The sequence below is a fragment of the Eubalaena glacialis genome, chromosome 18, assembly GCF_028564815.1.
Source record: "Eubalaena glacialis isolate mEubGla1 chromosome 18, mEubGla1.1.hap2.+ XY, whole genome shotgun sequence".
Classification (NCBI taxonomy): Eukaryota; Metazoa; Chordata; class Mammalia; order Artiodactyla; family Balaenidae; genus Eubalaena; species Eubalaena glacialis.
This window is the reverse complement of record NC_083733.1, coordinates 31090670-31104409: the sequence shown is the minus strand read 5'-3', so window position 1 is coordinate 31104409 and position 13740 is coordinate 31090670. Positions and strand designations below refer to the sequence as shown.

The 13740-nt window shown below is 38.6% G+C and overlaps 1 protein-coding gene across 1 annotated transcript in view; it reads left to right on the top strand.

Annotated features, from left to right (window-relative positions):
- The window catches only part of FTO (FTO alpha-ketoglutarate dependent dioxygenase), a 374026-nt gene that overhangs the window by 142595 nt on the left and 217691 nt on the right, over positions 1-13740 (top strand). The window contains exon 5 of the mRNA XM_061173250.1: positions 8906-8985. Coding sequence (XP_061029233.1) covers positions 8906-8985 — 80 coding nt within the window. The remainder of the gene's footprint in view (positions 1-8905; positions 8986-13740) is intronic.

The window sequence follows — 13740 nt, the reverse complement described above, 5'->3', positions numbered from 1 at the left end:
CACTGGGCATTACGATTTAAAAATATTTTTGCCAGTTTAATGAGTGAAAATAACATGAGTGTGACTTACTATACCTACACATATTCATATCTCCTTGAATGGATATAGGATTCTTGAGTAACAAGCTTTCCACCTTAAAACTCTATAGATATTGTCCCCTTGACCTCTGATGTTTGATGTTAGGGAGATGTCTGAGATCATCTTCAAATTGATTATATTGTGGCAAACTGTGTTTTTTTCCTGTGGACATTTGTAGTATTTTATATTTAATTTTTGAACAGAATATGTTTGTATACTTGGTCAGCCATTTTGTAGTACAGACTCAGGCCTTTTCACAACTTTGGAAAATATTCTTCTGTTATTTCTTTGATTATTCTTTCATTTCTCTGTTTTCTGCTTTCTTCCCTAAGATTCCTGTTATATCTGTTTTGGCTTCCAGAATCTGCCCCTCATGTCTTATTTATTCTGTCACTAGTTTTTGTTTTCCCTCCGAGTTCTGGGAGAATTTCTTGAGTTCTCATTTACTTCGGTAATTTGATTTTTCTGCAGCATGCCTTCTATTGTTCACTCCAGCTATTATCATTTTAAATGAAGCCATACGTATTAAAAACAAGTCAGCTCCAAGCAACCTTTCCTGATCTCGTGCTGTTCCATCCTCACAGCTGCTTGCCCCATTTTCACAGGTGCAGTGCCCTCTTGAATCAAGCGGCTTCTTGAAATACTGAGAATTTTACAAAATATTTTTCTGTCCATTTGAGTAACACTTTTTCGGAAGAGACAGCTTCTGTCAAACTGGTTCCTTTCCTTAGAACTGTAATACTTTTGCCTGAGTCTCGTGATTTTTCCTTGTCTGTTTTTCCTTATGGAAAAAGGACTAGCACCGGCTGATAGGCAGGTCGGTGTTAAGATTGGTTCTGTGAAAACTTAGTATAGGTTCCTGACCAAATCCTTCACTTGAAGGAGGAGGAAGAAAATGTATCTTTGCAGGGCCAGGTGAGAGAGTTGATGAACTGGAGTGTACTGAATAACTTGTTTTTGTCTTTGCGTGCTATAGATGCTCACAGTATGAGCAAACCCCTGGCAGCTTTTGGACCATTCCTGGCATACCTGCTCGCTCCAGTTTCTTACCTCCACAATGCCTGGTTCTCTTCTCAAAACGATGACTTGTGCCAGCAACACGTCTGGGAGTCTATGGGTCCCACAGGTTGTGTGCATTTAATACCGTCCTGCAGAGGCTACAGGCCTCGGGGTGCCCTGTAGCCTCTCCTTTCCTTCTGCTCTGCACCTTCTGAGCTAGAGGGGGAGTACTCCTCCCAGGATCTGTTTGATATATTTATCAGGATGCTGCCCTTCTTTTCTTTTTTTTTTTTTTTTTTTAGTCCCTCTTTGTTCCTCCACTATATCCCATGGCCAGCTCTGTTCTAACACTTAGCCAGTTTCACCTCACTCATGTCATGGTAAAATCCTTACGGACAAGATCATGTCATTCAGCTCTGCATCTCCAGAACTTAGTACAGCTTCTGCCATAAAGGGATGCCAGATAAATAAATTAGGGCCAAATGAGTGCTCTTGAATTGGGGTCCCCAAATGATACACAAGCAGCTGCTTTGGTCAGCATTACCCAAGGACAGTGCCCCTCAACCCTCCTCTGCATCAGAATCCCCTGGGACAGTTTCAAGAATACAGTGCCTGGGCCTCAACTCTAGAAATTCTTTTTTATTATTATTATTATTTATTTATTTTTTGGCTGCGTTGGGTCTTCTTTGCTGCACGCGGGCTTTCTCTAGTTGAGGCGAGCGGGGGCTACTCTTCGTTGCGTGGGCTTCTCATCCCGGTGGCTTCTCTTGTTGCGGAGCACGGGCTCTAGGTGCGTGGGCTTCAGTAGTTGTGGCGCACGGGCTTAGTTGCTCTGCAGCATGTGGGATCTTCCCGGACCAGGGCTAGAACCCATGTCCCCTGCATTGGCAGGTGGATTCCTATCCACCGCGCCACTGGGGAAACCCAACTCCAGAAATTCTGATGAAGCTAATCTGTTGTGGGTCCAGGGCGTCAGTATTTTTTTTTTTAATTGAAATATAGTTGATTTACATTAGGGTGCTGCCCTTCTTTAATCTCATTCCACTTATACTGTATCTAGCACAATTCCTTGTAATTTCTGGCGTATTGAGAACCTTTCCCTGATGTTGAGCACTGAAGGAAGTCTTAAATTCTTTTACTATTTCATTGATCGTCTCATTGGGAATCTAGGAATGGGGTAGGTAGAGGCCTGGGTCTCTACTGTCATCTTGCCAGGAAGCCTCCCCTCCCCCCCTTTCGTTGGCTATTAAATTCTGAAAACGTTCTCAGTCATGGATGTCCCCAGATCTAGGAAAAATAAGGTCATAAATATTAAGATTGAGGACTGAGAATGGACAGGTGAGTAAGAATGAAAAGCTTCAGTGATTGTGTGCACCTGGGAAGATTGGATTTCAATATTGGGCTTATTTAGCTCAGGAGTGCATTTAGCCAAGCTCCTGATTGTTACTTTAAGAAATTTGGGGATGCAGTAGCCTCTGGTGACACACTGGACAACAGAACCGGGGAAATAAGGGCTGGGTTAAACTTAGCGTGGCCAACTGTCCCAGATTGTCTGGTGTGGGAGTGGGGATCTCAGGATTCGGGCCTTCAGTGTTACAACCAGGAAAGACCTGGGCATGAATTGATCACCCTAGCGTCAATTATGCCACTGCATCTGTGGTCTCTTATATATGAGATGAGATTTCATGCTACAGTGAACGTCCAGAGTTCTCCCTCACCCACTGATAGAGCACGCAGCATTTAGCCTGCAAAGAGTAAGAGCTTTTCCATTTGTTTTGTTGAATAAATTCTACAAACTCTGATTCCACTTGAGTAGAGAGTCAGTTTTTAGCTATATTCTGAGGTAGCTCTGGAAAACTGGCATTCTTTAGTGTTTTCTTTCTAAAAATTTTTAGCATTAGTCTTTAAAGCTGGGCATGTCTTTAGTGTATCCTTTGAGACGTGAGATGTACAATCCGTGAGGCTTGAGCCACTTTCATAGACTTAGAATTTTAGATAAATGAGAAGCTCTTCAGTGAAAATTACGGGGTTCTTTCTAAAAGTCATAAAGGATTAGAGACATTTGGGAGCAATCTCAAAAGAGTTGTTTGATTAGAGAGTTGCCAAGGATTTAAATAAAGGTACAAGCCTTGGAGTATTACTTCTAATGTTGTGTTTGCCACTTGGCCTGCCTCAGATTAGTGGCCCCTCAGTGGAACAAAAGCACTTAACAGATCTGTTCATTAAGATGATTTGTTTTTCCTCCTTACGATGTCTTTAGAGCCTACTGTTAATAGCCTGGGAGTGATAAGGCTTTTATTTGGGTAAGTGAGAATGGCATCTATGTATTTCTTTTGTTTGTTTGTTTGATCTCCTTTTTAAATTTTATTTTATTTTTGGCTACACCACGCAGCATGTGGGATCGTAGTTCCCCAACCAGGGATCAAACCCGCACCCCCTGCGTTGGAAGCACGGAGTCTTAACCGCTGGACCACCAGGGAAGTCCCCAGCATCTATGTATTTCTTAGAAATTGTTTCAACTCTTTATGAGCACCTGGGCCTGGGGAAACTCCTCCAACCCCTGCTTTTTGTTTTTGTTTTGTTTGTTTGTTTGGCTTTGAATCCCCCTTTAGATAAAATAGTTCAGATCGACCAGAAATTCTCAGGTGTGTCCTTAAGCAGGATCCTCAGAGAGAGCAAACTGGGGAAGAGAATGGACATTCAGTCCTCTTCAGGCCTTAAGCCACACTTCTGAACCCAAGTCAGCAGAGGTTGGATCTGTTCTGATCCTCTGTATTAGCTTTCCTTGTCTTTACATTTGCCTTTAATACTCCAAATGTATCACTGCTGTTTTTATCCTCACCTTTCATTGCATCTTGTGCTATTTGTTCATACAGTGTCCGAATATTTTGTGACTTACTCATCTTCAATCTGTTGTTCCTGTGAAAAATCCCAAAAGTTGCTCTTAATTTCACTCTTTCCGTCCCTTCACTTACCCATCCATTAGCAGGTCCTATTATTTTCCTCTAAAACATTCTGAATCTGATCGCTGCTCACCGTCTCCCCTGCTGTCACCAGGGTTTTGTGGGGACATATTTTCATCTCATTTAGGTGAACATCAAGCAGTGCGGTTGCTGGGTCTGATGGTAAGAGCGTGTTTAATTTTGAAAGAAACTGCCAAACTGTCTTCCAAAGTGGCTGTACCATTTCACATACACACCAGCAATGAATGAGAGTTCCTGTTGCTCCACATCCTCACCAGCATTTGATGTTGTCGGTGTTCTGGATTTTAGCCATTCTAATAGCTGTGTAGTGGGTATTTGTTTTAATTTACACTTCCATGACAAAGGTGGTGGAGCATCTTTTCATGTGCTTATTACAATCTGTCTGTCTTTTTTGTTCAGGTCTTTTGTCCATTTTTTAATGAGTTGTTTGTTTTCCTATTGTTGAGTTTTAAGAGTTCTTTGTATATTTTAGATAACAGTTCTTTATCGAACATGTTCTTTGCAAATATTTTGTACGAGTCCAAGGCTTGTCTTCTTAATCTCTTGACGGTGTCTCTCACAGAACAGATTTTAATTTTTATGAAGTCCGGTTTATCAATTTTGTCTTTCACGCATTGTGCCTTTAGTGGCACCTAAAAAGTCACTGTCACCCTCAAGGTCATCTAGATTTCCTCTTAAGTGTTTTATATGTACACGTTTTACATTTAGTTCTATAATCCATTTTGAGTATATTTTTGCATGTAGATGTACAGTTGTTCCAGCATCGCTTTTGAGGAGACTATTGAAGTCTTCCCTTCACTTCAATCTTCTGGAAGAGATTGTAAAGAGTTGGTATTATTTCTTACTTAAATGTTTGGTAGAATTCAGTAGTGAACCAATTTGGACCTGGAGCTTTCTGTTTTGAAAGGCTATTATTTATTGATTCAATTACCTTAGTAGCTACAGGCCTATTCAGTTTGTCTGTTTCTATTTGTGTGAGTTTTGGCAGATTGTGTCTTTCAAGGAATTGGTCCATTTCATCTAGGTTTTCAAATTTGTGGGCATAGAACTGTTCATGTTATTACTTTATTTTCCTTTTAACATCCATAGGTTCTGTAGTGATATCCGCTTTTTGTGTGTTCTGTCTTTTTTTTTTTTTTTTGCCTGCATAGAAGCTTATTGATTTTATTGATCTTTTCAAAGAATCAGCTTTATTTCAGTGATTTTCTCTATGGATTTTCTGTTCTTGATTTTATTAATTTCTGCTTTTATTTTTATTATTTCTTTTATTTTGCTTACTTTAAATTTAACTTGCTCTACTTTTTCTAGTTTCCTAAGGTGGAAGCTTATTGATTTTAGATCTTTCTTCTTTTCTAACATGCATTTAATGCTACAAATTTTCCTCTTGGCACTGCTTTTACGCATCACACAAATTTTGCTATTTTGTATCGTTATTTTCATTTGGTTAAAAGTATTTTAAAATTTCTCTTGTGATTTCTTCTTTGACCGTGTGTTATTTAGAAGTGTGTTCTTTATTCTCTGAGTATTTTAGAATTTTCCAGCTATCTTTCTGTTACTGATGTCTAGTTTACTTTCTTTGTGGTCTGAGAGCAGACATTGTATGATTTCAATTTTTAAAAAATTTGTAAAGGTGTGATTTTTGTTCAAGAATGCAGTCTATTTTGATGAATGTTTCACATGACCTTGAGAAGATTGTGTAATCTGCTGTTGTTGGATGAAGTAGCATATAGATGTCAATTAAGTTGATTGATGGTGCTCTTGAGTTCCACTATGTCCTTACTGATTTTCTGCTGATGGATCTATTCACTTCTTTTAGGGGATGTTGAAGTCTCTAACTATAATAGTGGATATGTCTGTTTCTTCTTGCTGTTCTATTAGTTCTTGCCTCACATACTTTGATGCTTTATTACAAGACAGACACACCTTAAGGATTGTTACCTCTTCTTTGAGAATTACCCCTTTATCATTACGTAATGCCCTGCTATATCCCTGATAATTTTTCTTGCTTTGAAGTCTGCTCTATCTGAAATTCATATAGGTACTCCAGCTTTGTTTTTGATTAGTGTTTCCATGATATATCTTTTTCCATCCCTTTACTTTTAATCTATATGTGTCTTCATATTTAAAGTGAGTTTCTTATAGACAGTATATAGTTGGGTCTTGTTTTTTCATCCACTCTGACCATCTCTGCCTTTTAATTAGTGTACGTAGGCCATTGACATTTAAAGTGATTACTGATATAGTTAGGTTAATATCTATCTTATTTGTTAATGTTTTCTATTTGTTGCCCTTGTTCTTTGTTCTTATTTTTCTCTTTGGTCATCATTAAAAAAATTTTTTTTTCTGTCATTCTCCCTCCTCTGAGACTCAAATTACATTTATGTTAAAATGCTTAATATTGTCTCATAGGGCATGGATGCTCTTTCAGTTTTTTATAGTGTTTTTCCTCTGTGTGCTTCATTTTGGGTAGTTTCTGTTCCTGTGTATTCTACTTCACTTATCTTTTCTTCTGCAGTGTCTAAAGTGCTGTTAATCTCTTCAATGTGATTTTTATTTCATTTACTATATTTTTCATCTTTAGAAGCTTCATATTATATATATATGAAAGATATGTATATGAAAAAAAGAAAGATATGTATTTATCTTGTGTATCATATATATCATATATCTTTTATTTCTCTCTGCTACTTTTTGGTTGAATACTGGATATGGCAAATTTTATTATTGGTGCCTGATTTTGTTTTTATTTGTCTTTTTTTTTGAACCTATGGGTACTGAGAGCCATAGGTGATTTTTATTTTACTTTATTTATTTTATTTTTAAAAATTTTTATTTATTTATGGCTGCATTGGGTCTTTATTGCTGCACACGGACTTTAGTTGCGGCGAGCGGGAGCTACTCTTCATTGTGGTGTGTGGGCTTCTCACTGCGGTGGCTTCTACTCTTTGTTGCGGAGCACGGGCTCTAGGCATTCGGGCTTCAGTAGTTGTGGCTCGTGGGCTCAGTAGTTGTGGCTCGTGGGCTCTAGAGCACAGGCTCAGTAGTTGTGGCACATGGGCTTAGTTGCTCTGCGGCATGTGGGATCTTCCCGGACCAGGGCTCAAACCCGTGTCCCCTGCATTGGCAGGCGGATTCTCAACCATTGCGCCACCAGGGAAGTCCCGCCTGATTTTGTTATATTCTTTTAAGTAGTGTTGGACTTTGCTCTAGTGAGTAATTAAATTATTTGGAATAAGTTAGATTCTTTTGAGGCTTGCTTTTAAGCTTTTAAGTGGATCTAGGGCAGCCTTTAATACAGTACTTATTTAACCCTACTACTAAGATTATGCTTTTCTAAAGACTCTATTGTCTCAGGTAGTAGGAACCATTCTGGCTGCTGAGAACACAGAGTATTCCTGGCCCTATGTGAGGTCTGAGATTTGTCTAGCCTATAGCTTTCTGGAACTTCTTTTCCTGCCTGTGGGAAGTTTTCGTTCACACATGCACAGATGAATACGTAGCCAAAGACTTGAAGGAACCCTTCTGTAGATGTCCGCTTACTCTCTCCCTGTGTGGGTTCTTCTGTTCCAGTATTCTGCCTTACAAATCCTTGCTGCCTTGGCCTTCCTAAACTGTAGTCTCTGTCTTCACAACTCAGCAAGAGAGAAAACTGAAAACTCTGAGTTCTGATATCCCCATCCCTACTCTGTGACTTTGAAACTGTTTCTAGCTAGTAAACTAAGGCTCACCTATTTTATTTCTCCGATCTTTGGGGTCACTGTTTTCCAGTGTCAGAAACCTTTGTTTCCTATTTTTGGTCTGTTTTATAGTTTTTTAGGGTAAGAAGGTAAACCTTGTCATGGTTACTCCATAATGTCCATAAGCAGGAGTCCTGCAATTGGCATTTTGCATTTCCTTTCTTCTGTTTAGAGGTAATTCTATAGGTTGTTTTTGCTGACATGTAGGGGGTGTGGTGGTCTTTGCTTCCTAGTTTAAGTCATTGTCTTTCTTAGTATCTTGCTAAGAAGCCTCTGTTGCTTACATAGGAAATCATGTGTTGCTGGGGACAGTTTGGTTCTCTTCTTTGTAATAGAGGACGCGATGTCCTAAGCAGAGGTGTTACAGATTTTGCCTCACATGTGGCATCATTTCTTAGAATACGCAACAACTTGGCCATTGGTTTTTCTCCCACTGCATGTGGTTTTAGGCATATTCTTCAGCTGATGAATTCACCACCTTCTCCATTCTTGGGTCGTGAATCTGTAGGCTTGAATTCTGTTCTGAGAGCCAAAGCTTTGCAACATGCTGAGTTGGTTGGTTTGCTGCCTGGAAAATTGTTAGGGCAAAATTGATACTTTGACTGGGGAAGGAAAGAGGCAGATTTTCAGATGAAAGATGTTCAACTCCAAATAATACAAAAAAATTTTGGCTTATTCTAAAGGCATGGGTAGAATTAGGTGTATCATGAGAAAGGGAAAGAAGTTCAGCCCATAAATAGTGGTGAGTGGGTCTCATAAGACTACAAATAAGTAGGGTAACCCTATAGCCTGTTTGCTAAGGACAGTCCTGGTTTATGCCTGTTGTCCTGCAATAATTATTAATAACATCCCCCTTCACTATTGAAAGTATCATGGTTTTTGATAGTTTTATACCATATGACTATATATATATATATATGTCATCCTACTTACAAAGAATGTTTTAAAGAATACATGGTAATTGTTAATTCTTTGGTTCTTGTCATTCTTCCTGAGTGATGGATTTACTGTTTACTTTGTATTTTAGTGAAATAGTATTCAGTGACTGGTAAGTGTGTGTTGGGTGTTTTTGGTTTTTTTTTTTAATTTTTGGTATTTTTCCTGCAGATGATCTCAATGCCACCCACCAACACTGTGTTTTGGCTGGTTTACCACCTCGATTTAGTTCCACCCACCGAGTGGCAGAGGTAAGTGTAAATAAAAATGTGACTCAAACTTAATTGGATGTGACAGAAGTGGTTGCATGAGCAATTTATCATAGAACTTTGGAAGAATATTTGATAGGAAAATTGCTTCCATCTAACTAGACTTTAGCCTCTATTTACTTGCTTTTTTAGCTTTGAGTTGTGTTGGATCCAGTTTTTAAAAGTGTGTTCACAGCCTGGGATAAGTATATTTTGCTTCTTTGGGGTTATGTTTCTTGGAAAAGGTGCCAGCAAGAGGGCACCTTGGCAGGTGTTGCTGGTTAGAGATTTTCTAAGGGGTTTGTATCTGTCAAGGTCAAGGGCAGGAGATGGCCAGAACAAAATAGTAGATTTGTGTGCTTGTGCATGTGTTAGCTGTGACTGGGCTCAGATGGTTGAGAATTTATATTTCCCTTAACTTTTGGGTCAGGCTTCCGGGCATGTGAATGTAAATTAAGGAGAAAGTAACGGTGGTGCCAGGGAATTTCCAAACTCCCCAGTTGTGTTCCTAACCCAGACTTTATTGCTAAATTCTGCCACCACTTGCAGTGGCTGATAGTCAGCTGATTAGACTAGTTCAGAATGGAAACTTAAGAGATGAGGGAAGCCTTTAGTAGTCACCCTGGAGTATTGTGTGTGCTCAGTTAAGAAGTGTTCCAGAGGGCAGGGGAATGATCATGAAAAGGATTACAAGTTGACCTCGTATCCAAGCTTGTTATCTGTGCTTTGCTTTTATAACTTGACTTTTCATTGTACCACAAGGGGACCAGTGTGAGAAAGTTGGGCAGACGGGATACAATAAAGTGTCAGGGAAACACAAGCACAAAACCTTTCCAGTCCTGAGACTGTGTGAGTCTATAAGGCAGTGTCATGTCTTTTGGTATTTAGGTAGCTTTTCTAGTGGACTGGTCATGTTGCTAGGTGGCAGAGAGGACACGAGTGTCTGTTTAAATCAAGATGCCAGCAAGCCCATCAAGCGTTCCTTCCCCCTTTTCTCCCTTTCTTCTCTCTTCCATTCAATCATTCATCTAAATATTTGAGTGCCTGTTCTATGTCCAGTAGCACTAGAGGCATGAGAGAGAGAGAACCATCAACATGACAGGTATGGCCACTAGCTTTGCTGAACTTCCATTTTAGTTTGAGAGACAAATATTAAATAGATAAAAACACAAATAATTATCTTAGAGACCTAAAAAAGTAAGTTCTGTTAGGAAGGAAGAAAGGAAGGAAAGAGTGAGTGAAGGAAGGCAAAAAAGAGTGAGCAAGCATTTATAGAGCATCTAATATGTGCTTTGTATTGTACAAAAAAGACTTCATTTTTTGTATAATACAAGATGATATAGACATCTGTCTTTCTAGCTAGAACTCTCCCAAGAATTCTTTTGAGTATGTGGCTACTTATGTGTATCTTTGCACCTTTCCTAATCCAATCTGGAAAAGTGGACAAGATGATTAGTGCTGTGCTCAGAGGGTTGGTACAAAATGATGAATAAGAAGTTTCGCAAAATGTATTTGATAAGGATAACAATCATATCTAATTCATAGGGTTCTTGTGAGGATTAAGTGAGTTAATACGTGTAAGTCTTTTAGAACAGTGGCAGGTATAGAGTATGCATTCAAAGAATGTTAGCCACTACTACTATTATTAAATTACTACTACCTGTATTACTACTGCTGCTGCTGCTGCTACTACTATTACTACTACTGTCTTTTCAGTTATCCTGATGAAAAGCTAGTAGGAGACAGGAACAACAAAAGCTCTTTGTGTGGAAGGCTATTCTGTCTCCATTTATACACTAAAATGTACGTAATAAAGCAGGAGAACTTGAGTCATCAATGAGTCTTAATTGGAAGAGTTGCTATTAACTGAAAGCTACTACTCAGAAGAAGGGAAGTGATTTTAGTTCTTTCATCCATTCTGCAAACTTTCGTTGAAATTTCCAGTGCTCAAGGTATTCTTTTAGACACTTGTGAACAGGTAGAGTGCAGAATAGAGAGTAGCAAACAGCATAAGCCTTCACGAGTGAGATGACATGTAAGACTTGAACATGTAGGGATTAGGGGATTTTAGGACATTTTAAGACATTTAAGAGTCCTCATCCCATTAGGTGGAAATCTTGTGATCGGATGGGATGGGGATACAAAGGGAGTACTGAGTGGCTCAACTTTGACTGAATCCCAGGATGCCAGAAAGGGAGTGTTGGCAGATAAAGGCTGATCCCTGAATGACCGGATTGTGAAAGATCTTGGCTATCAGGTTAGGTGTGTTTTAACTTAAGTTGGTTCAGGTGGGGGTTATTGATGATTTATTTATCGCAGTAGTGACATATTGGAGATATCTTTAAGAAGATGAAAATGATAGAGACATCAATTAAACCTGTTGGTCTGAACTAAGGTCATGGCAACAGGAAAAAAGATGAAATTCCCTTGACTAATGTAGGAGACATAGTGACAGACTTGGCAACTGATTGAAGTGGAGGGAGGAATGTAAGAATGAATGAGTGAGTGGATGAATGGATGAACAAATGAGTGAATGAGTGAATGAATGAACACACTAACCAAGTAACTCTTTATTGGATGCTTGTCATGCACCGGGCTTTTGGGTGACTCTGAGGTTTCAAGCTTGGGTGATTTGGAGATGACATTACCATAAGTAGAAATAGGGATCTAAGACACGAGGGGAAGACAGTAGTTCAGTTTTGAACAGGCTGAGTCAGAGCTGCCAAGAGGAGAGGTCCAGCAGACAAATGGAAATTTGGGACTAAAACTTGTGAGAGATCAGGAAACCTTTCCTTCTCCACCTCCTATGATAAATACACACATTCAGAATGCAGTTTGAAAAGTACCCCTCTGGCCTTATTTCCTTTTTTTCCAAGTGGACCATCTTAACTAAAGTAGCAGTGCTTTCAAAATATCCTGAGGTTTAGCTTTCTCTGCTTTAGTCATAGCTGTATTTGTATCTTCTAATTTTTAGGCAAAATTTTGAGCATTAATTAATTTTTAAAAGAGGTGGGGGCTTCCCTGGTGGCGCAGTGGTTGAGAATCTGCCTGCTAATGCAGGGGACACGGGTTCGAGCCCTGGTCTGGGAAGATCCCACATGCCGCAGAGCAACTAGGCCCGTGAGCCACAACTACTGAGCCTGCGCGTCTGGAGCCTGTGCTCCGCAACAAGAGAGGCCGCGATAGTGAGAGGCCCGCGCACCGCGATGAAGAGTGGCCCCTGCTTGCCACAACTAGAGAAAGCCCTCGCACAGAAACGAAGACCCAACACAGCCAAAAATAAATAAATAAAAAAAAAAAAAAAAAAAGAGGTGGATATGCATAGTGATAATAATAATAATATCCCTAATCTGTATCTTTTATATTATCTCTACTTCAGTTCAAGCTTATGATACTTTACTAATTAGACATACATAATGTGAATGATGTGACTATCCTGCTTTCTATATTATAGATCAGGGTCAGCAAATTCTATGGCCTTTGGGCCAGCCAGCTCTTTTTGTAAATAAAGTTTTATTGGAACACAGCCACGCTCACTTATTTACGTATTGTTTATGGCTGCTTTGGAGCTACCATGGCAGAGCTGAGTAGTTGAACACAGACCTTATGGCCTGCAAGCCTAAAATATCTACTATCTGACCTTTTTAAGAAAAAGTTTGCTGACTCTGTTTTACATGATCCTGTGTATACAGGCTTTAAAGTTAAAAGGAATTTTTTAAAAAAATCATCATTTTAAGGTTAACTTTTTATTTCTACCAAAAGTCAAAAATGATAATATTCAATGCTGGTAAAGTTACAGTGAAACTGTATATTCATACACTACTGGTAGTTTTTCTAATTAGTATATTTTTTGGAAAGCTCTATGGGGATATGTGTAAAGCCCCATAAAAATATTCATATCTTTGATCTCATAACACTGTTTTGGGGAATCAAACCTAGGAAATAATTCAATGGAAGTATATATAAAAAGATATTTATCTAGTATGATTAACAGTAGTGAAAAGTTGGACAGAACCTTAATGCCTTTATATTATGTGACTTGCTAATTAAATTGTTAATATCACCTCATTGAGCAGCATTGACCATGGTAGTTTTGAATACTTATGTACAAACAGTGAAAAGTAGCATGTACATTGATATGTATATATTCATTACAGCTGTGTGTGGATGAAGAATTACACGCAATAAAAATAATTAAAATAGAGTATGGCGGCAGGATTATGTTTTTATCTTATTTACAACTTTTAATTTCATCTTATATTATTGTTTTCAGTAATAGAAGAGGGAAAAGATTTTTTTCTCCAACACTATAGTTAACGTATTGTTTCCCTCAATACAGAGAGGAAAAAAATCCATGCAACTTTATAGCCCTCACTTGTTCTACAAATGTCCTTTCCTTCATACAGTATTAAATTAGACTTCTTTTCTGTGCCAAACAAAATGATTCGCTATTTTCTGCCTGTTCACAATATGTAGGAAACAGATTGTCTTAAGGAAATGATGTTCTGAAATTCATTTTAGTTAATCAGAGAAGAAATCTATTCAGTTTTTGGTTGCAAAAATGTGCCTAGAGTATGTCTGATGACTCTCGACCTTTATTTGATTTTAGTTTTTTTCTGGTTGTGACAGAATGTTCTTGGGATGCAACACAGAATATATGTTTTTTTAAAATTTAAATTCTATGTATAATTATATTTTGAATAGGTAGTTACTCAAATGGTTCAAAACTCAAAAAGTACCTAAGAGTGTACAGTTAAA